At 43.3% G+C, this 7,112-nt stretch overlaps 1 protein-coding gene across 1 annotated transcript; it reads left to right on the plus strand.

The window, feature by feature from the left end:
• Positions 1-951: 951 nt before the first annotated feature.
• On the plus strand, positions 952-6,600 carry LOC138498200 (zinc finger protein 850-like). Its single transcript, XM_069622078.1, has one exon. It carries the CDS (start codon positions 1,607-1,609, stop codon positions 4,400-4,402), a length of 2,796 nt encoding a protein of 931 aa, XP_069478179.1. The 5' UTR covers positions 952-1,606; the 3' UTR covers positions 4,403-6,600.
• Positions 6,601-7,112: the final 512 nt, after the last annotated feature.

Consider the following 7,112-nt stretch of genomic DNA (forward strand, 5'->3'; position numbering starts at 1 on the left):
CAACGGGCTTGCAAGGCGCAAGCCCGTTGTTAGCTCCCTCCCCATTAGGGCTCAAATGGGAATGGGGAAGGACAGGGCCCGGGTTCCCTGAAGGAGGATGTACCGGGCCCTCCAAACTCAGAATGGCCCGTTACTTCCCCATTTAGGGAACCCGGAACCGGAGACGATTTCGGTGGCAGCCATGCCGCCAATAGCGGCATGGCTACCACCGAAGTCGTAATGAGGCCCTCTGTCTCAGTGTACTTTCGGAGTGTCTCCCCATTTCTCTGCAACCCACCGTCTCCCCCTCCTCAGCTATAGGCTCTGTGTCTGAGAAGTTTTTTGTCTCCACTCCTTCTTCTCACCCTACAGCGTGACTTCCATCGGGTGTAGGCGGAATATGTGAATTACTACATCTAAGATGTACTTATTTCCTCCTCTCGCAAAATCTGCGTCTGTAAAACTCCAGTAAGTTGTGGTTCCACTGCAGGTATTGAGATAGTAACTCGACAAAATGGCCATGCCTCCCATTATTTTAATCTCAATGCAGTCAACCTTTCCTTTCCTCTTTGTTCCTGTTCCACCATCTTTTCTGTGCACCGTAGAGCTAGTTAATTGACCACAACCAGCAATGACTCGACTGACGGGTTGGCCATTTCTCAGACTTCAGTGGCTGCACGTCACTGCATTGTGTTCATCCTGGCTGTTGGCTAGTTTGGTCACACCTTTATTCATTTCTGTGACAAAGGATGAATGGTCAATGGGCCACATGTTTAGAGATTTATGTGTTAATCCTGTTCATGGAATTGGGGACAAGTTACACTATTCATTTAACTCAGTGTCCTGCATACAAATTCCAGGATTTCATGAAACCAGTATTATAAAGTTGAAACATGCCTTTTTGCTTTTCACATATGATTTTTAAAATAAGAAATATGTATTTGTCGCTTATGGATCACTAATCCTGTTTTTCCTTTTCCTTCAAGCAGGGATTGGAAAACTGAAATGTTTAAAGAAAGCTTTCCTCTGATAGCTGGGTCTAGTATGATAGCAACCTCATCTGCTTCTTTCTCATGACAGTCACTCCCAACCTGGAGCCTCTGACCGTGGAAGAAATGGTTCACTGGCTGCGACAAGTCGTTCAGGACATAATCTAATGGTAGACCACTGAATCTATACTGAACAGAGGAGAGGACCATGGCTGCCACTTTAAAGTAGAGGCAGAGCATTTTCAGGCATTGTGTAGAACCTCCTTACCAATTATTGTGTAAATGCACTGGTGTGCCACATTCAGTATGAAAAAGATGCTGAACACCAACTTTGGACTTTATGCTTCAGAATCAATAGCACCGCTGCTGTGGTGCTGGTCAATAGTTGTTGATGTTCCAGTGGCAGCTGACATTTATTAAAGACTAAAAAGCATGAACACAAGGCAAGAAACCATGCTCTGGACGTAGAACAGTTCTAATCGCAGACCTGCCTGCTCTGGCCGAGGATAGTGGCTCTTTCTTGACACTCAAGTCTGTAAAATTGCACCTGACCTGGTGAGAGCAACTGAGGGATTCAGGTTGAATTTGACAAGGAGCTCTTTACAAAGAAATCACTATCTCAAAATAGCGTCCTCAGAATGGAGGTACATTTTGAATTTTCTGAATGTGAAGCTACTTTTAGTGAAACATGCCGTATATGGCACCATCAGAGATTACACACTGAAGAGAAAGAGTGTGACAAGACTTTTAAAGAAACAAGTGATCTAATAATTCATCAGAGAATTCACACTGGAGTGAAACCATATGCATGTTCTGAATGTGATAAGGCTTTCAATCATAAGAGTAACCTATTGGTGCATCAGAGACATCACACTGGGGTGAAACCATATGCATGTTCTGAATGTGATAAGGCTTTCAAGGAGAAGAGGCAGCTATTGCTACATAGGATGAGTCACTCTGGAGAAAAACCATATTCCTGTTCTGAATGTGATAAGGCTTTCATTCAAAAGGGCACGCTATTGGTACACCAGAGAAATCACACTGGGATGAAACCATATTCATGTTCTGAATGTGATAAGGCTTTCAAGACAAAGGGTGAGCTATTGGTACACCAGAGAAATCACACTGGGGAGAAACCATATGCATGTACTGAATGTGATAAGGCTTTCAAGGAGAAGAGGCAGCTATTGCTACATAGGATGAGTCACACCGGGGTGAAACCATATGCATGTCCTGAATGTGATAAGTCTTTCAAGACAAAGGGTCAACTATTGCAACATCAGATGAGTCACTCTGGAGAAAAACCATATTCATGTTCTGAATGTGATAAGGCTTTCAAGACAAAGGGTGAGCTATTGGTACACCAGAGAAATCACACTGGGGAGAAACCATATGCATGTACTGAATGTGATAAGGCTTTCAAGGAGAAGAGGCAGCTATTGCTACATAGGATGAGTCACACTGGGGTGAAACCATATGCATGTTCTGAATGTGATAAGGCTTTCAAGACAAAGGGTGAGCTATTGGTACATCAGAGAAATCACACTGGGGTGAAACCATATGCATGTTCTGAATGTGATAAGGCTTTCAAGGTGAAGAGGCATCTATTGCTACATAGGATGAGTCACACTGGGGAGAAACCATATGCATGTTCTGAATGTGATAAGGCTTTCAAGACAAAGGATGTGCTTTTGGTACATCAGAGAAATCACACTGGGGTGAAACCATATGCATGTTCTGAATGTGATACGTCTTTCAAGAGAAAGGGCCTGCTATTGGTGCATCAGAGAAATCACACTGGGGAGAAACCATATGCATGTACTGAATGTGATAAGGCTTTCAAGAGAAAGGGTGAGCTATTGGTACACCAGAGAAATCACACTGGGGTGAAACCATATGCATGTACTGAATGTGATAAGGCTTTCAAGGAGACGAGGCAGCTATTGCTACATAGGATGAGTCACACTGGGGTGAAACCATATGCATGTCCTGAATGTGATAAGGCTTTCAAGACAAAGCGTGAGCTATTGGTACACCAGAGAAATCACACTGGAGTGAAACCATATGCATGTTCGGAATGTGATAAGTCTTTCAAGAGAAAGGACCAACTATTGCAACATCAGATGAGTCACTCTGGAGAAAAACCATATTCATGTTCTGAATGTGATAAGGCTTTCATTCAAAAGGGCGCGCTATTGGTACACCAGAGAAATCACACTGGGATGAAACCATATTCATGTTCTGAATGTGATAAGGCTTTCATTCAAAAGGGCGCGCTATTGGTACACCAGAGAAATCACACTGGGATGAAACCATATTCATGTTCTGAATGTGATAAGGCTTTCAAGACAAAGGCTGAGCTATTGGTACACCAGAGAAATCACACTGGGATGAAACCATATTCATGTTCTGAATGTGATAAGGCTTTCATTCAAAAGGGCACGCTATTGGTACACCAGAGAAATCACACTGGGATGAAACCATATTCATGTTCTGAATGTGATAAGGCTTTCAAGACAAAGGCTGAGCTATTGGTACACCAGAAAAATCACACTGGGGTGAAACCATATGCATGTTCTGAATGTGATAAGGCTTTCAAGCGACATGATCAACTTGTGAAACATCATATGAATCACACCGGGGAGAGACCATATGCATGTTCTGAATGTGATAAGGCTTTCAAGACAAAGGATGAGCTAATGGGACATCAGATAAATCACACTGGGGTGAAACCATATGCATGTTCTGAATGTGATAAGGCTTTCAAGCAAAAGTGTGAACTAGTCGTACATCAGAGAAATCACACTGGGGTGAAACCATATGCATGTTCTGAATGTGATAAGGCTTTCAAGCGACATGATCAACTTGTGAAACATCATATGAATCACACCGGGGAGAGACCATATGCATGTTCTGAATGTGATAAGGCTTTCAAGACAAAGGGTGAGCTATTGCAACATCAGATAAATCACTCTGGAGAGAAACCATATCCATGTTCTGAGTGTGCTAAGTCTTTCAAGAGAAAGGATAGGCTATTGGTACACCAGAGAAATCACACTGGGGTGAAACCATATGCATGTTCTGAATGTGATAAGGCTTTCAAGGAGAACAGGCATCTATTGCTACATAGGATGAGTCACACTGGGGAGAAACCATATGCATGTTCTGAATGTGATAAGGCTTTCAAGCGACATGATCAACTTGTGAAACATCATATGAATCACACCGGGGAGAGACCATATGCATGTTCTGAATGTGATAAGGCTTTCAAGACAAAGGGTGAGCTATTGGTACACCAGAGAAATCACACTGGGTTGAAACCATATGCATGTTCTGAATGTGATAAGCCGTTCAAGATGAAGCATCAGTTATTGATACATCAGAGGAGTCACACTGGGGGGAAACCATATGCATGCTCTGAAGATATGATATGATAGTTTATTTATATAGCGCTTATGCACAATGTGTTTTTAAAGTGCTTCACGACAAGGGAGGGAACAAGGGAAAATACAATGACATTCTTACAGGCAACGAAAAGTAAGAATGTGAAATTAACTATCGAACTTGGGTGAGGGAGAAGGGTGCAGAAAGGGAGGGGAGGAACAAAACAAGCGGCTATCGTACTAGGCCTGATGACATTTCAGATAGTGCTGGAGGAGGGGGGACAAGTAAGGGGTGGGGGGAGGAGACTGACGAGGTTGCTATCATACTAGGTCCAGGGACAATTCTGATAGAGTAAGTGCATAGAAGAAAGTAAGGGCAGGAGGGGAGGAGATAAGATAAGGGAGAAAAGGTGGGGAGGAGATAACAGAGGGTGAGCAGTCAGAAAGAGTGGAGAAGCAAGAGGGGGAAACGTATACAATTGCAGAAGTCAGTAGTAACACATAATGTTGCAAGCCAGGATACAAGAAGATCGCATCAGCATGATTCAGGGCCACCATGACTACAAGATGCAAAAGAAGTCCAGCATGACCGTGGAGAAAGGGTGACGCACCGTGAATCAACAAAGTCCATAAAAGTCAAATCCAGCATTGGCCACAAGACGGTGATGGTGAAACCAGAATGTTTCAGGGCAGACTCCTGCAGAAGTAGGCTGGAGGGTGGGGAGCGGGAGCAGGGTAGAAGAATCAAGCAAAACAGGCAACACCTGTGTGCGAGAAGGGAGGGGGGCACAACGGAACATCACAGTGGACCAGAGGTGGTGGGGATGGCCTGTTGGGATAGAGGGTGTAAACACATGTTGGTGCATGCTTACCTGCTCTCTGAGCAGGGGGTCGGGCCCTGGGACCTCCTGGTCCAAACTGATATTGCCCTTTTCTTCGACTGCCCTTCGCTTTGGATGCCTGGGCGAGAGACGCCCTTGATCTAAGAGCGAAGAGCAGGAAGGAAGAGGCAGGGCTAAGAAGGTGGTGGTGCTTAGTCATGTGACCTAGATCCACTTGCACCTGCTCCCCATCTCTGTGGGGGATAGGTATTTTAAGGAGAAGAGGCATCTATTGCTACGTAGGATGTGTCACACTGGGGTGAAACCATATGGATGCTCTGAATGCGATAAGTCTTTCAAGCGTAAGTTTGAACTAGTCAAACATCAGAGAAATTTTACTGGGGAAGACCATATACATGTCCTCAATTTGATATGGCTTTCAATGTGAAGAGTCATCTATTGATGCATCAGTCCAGTCACGCTGTTGAGAAACCATATGCATGTCCTCAATGTGATGAGGCTTTCAAGCCAAAGGGTCACCTAGTGATACACCAGAGGAATCACACTGGGGGGAAACCATATTCATGTTATTGATGTGATGTGTCTTTCAAGGAGTAGAAATATTTATTGCTATGTCAGTGAAGTCATACTGGGGGGAAACCATATTCATGTTCTGAATGTGCTAAGTCTTTCACGGAGAAGGGCCATCTATTGATAGATCAGAGGAGTAACACTGGGGAGAAACCATGTGCATGTCCTCAATGTGATAAGACTTTCAAGTGAATTGATCAACTTGTGATACATCAAAGGAATCACACCGGGTGATACCATATGCATGTTCTGAATGTGATAAGTCTTTTATGCTGATCAGTTCTCTATTGATACAGAAGAGGAATCACACTGAGGGAACTATGTACACGCATGCATGAATGTGTAAGGCTTTCAAGCAAAAGAGAGATCAAATGTGACATCAGTGAAAACACTGGTGGGAACCCATATGCATGTCCTCGATATAAGTCTTTCAAGGAAAAGCATAGTTTAATGTTACCTCAGAGAAATCACACGTTTGAGACTATATATATTATGAATGTAATACATTTTTCGATGTGAAGTCTATTGATCAGAAGAATCACACTGTGGGGGAAGTCATAGGCATGTTCTTAATGTGTTAAGGCTGTCAAGCAAAACTGAACTATTCATACATAAGAGAAATCGCACCGTGGGAAGCCATAATCATGTCCTTAATGAAAAATGACTTTCAAGCAAAAATAATCGATGTGTGATACATCAGATAAAGGATACTTGGGAGAAACCATAGACATGTTCTGAATGTGATACGTCTTTGAAGGTATAGAGTCATCTTTTGACTATATTTTCAGTGGGTCACCCTCTCATGAGATTTCAGAATTAAAAAAATAGTGAACAACACTTTGTACAATCCTTTTTTTAACATCAGTCCAAAAGAAAATACTGCTAATACATTACAGATTAATTTCTAACTCGTATGTCAGCATAGCACACCAACAAGCCTTATTGTGTTGTCCCATGGTATGTATTGTAATCTCTCAGACATCCAATGTGCACCCTACTCCCCTCCTTGTCTGTGCCTCATTGAAGACACCAATTTGAACTACCTTGCTCCTGCCCAAGACTCTCCTGCTGGACTTCCACCCACCAACCTTCAGCTACTGGGCCACCTGGTGAGTTTGTGTCGAGCCTGTGCAGCTTCTCCATCTATCCGTCTGTCCTTCCTCCTCCTCCATGGCACTTTCCATCTCCCCCATCTACTGTGACTGCTATTCTACCACCTATCCTTATTTATTTATTGGTCATTTGTTAGGCGCTTATACAATTAGCAAAACTGTTTCAAAGCACCCACAGGGCGACAGGGTGGGGGCAGGGGAGGTAGACAATGAATTAAAACTAAGATAAATAATTGA

This window comes from Ambystoma mexicanum, chromosome 5q (assembly GCF_040938575.1).
Source record: "Ambystoma mexicanum isolate Mex_15411 chromosome 5q, UKY_AmexF1_1, whole genome shotgun sequence".
NCBI lineage: Eukaryota > Metazoa > Chordata > Amphibia > Caudata > Ambystomatidae > Ambystoma > Ambystoma mexicanum.

What these genes read in the sequence shown, in the direction of transcription:
- LOC138498200 (XM_069622078.1), top strand. Translation starts at nt 1,607, where the DNA reads ATGGAGGTACATTTTGAATTTTCTGAATGTGAAGCTACTTTTAGTGAA.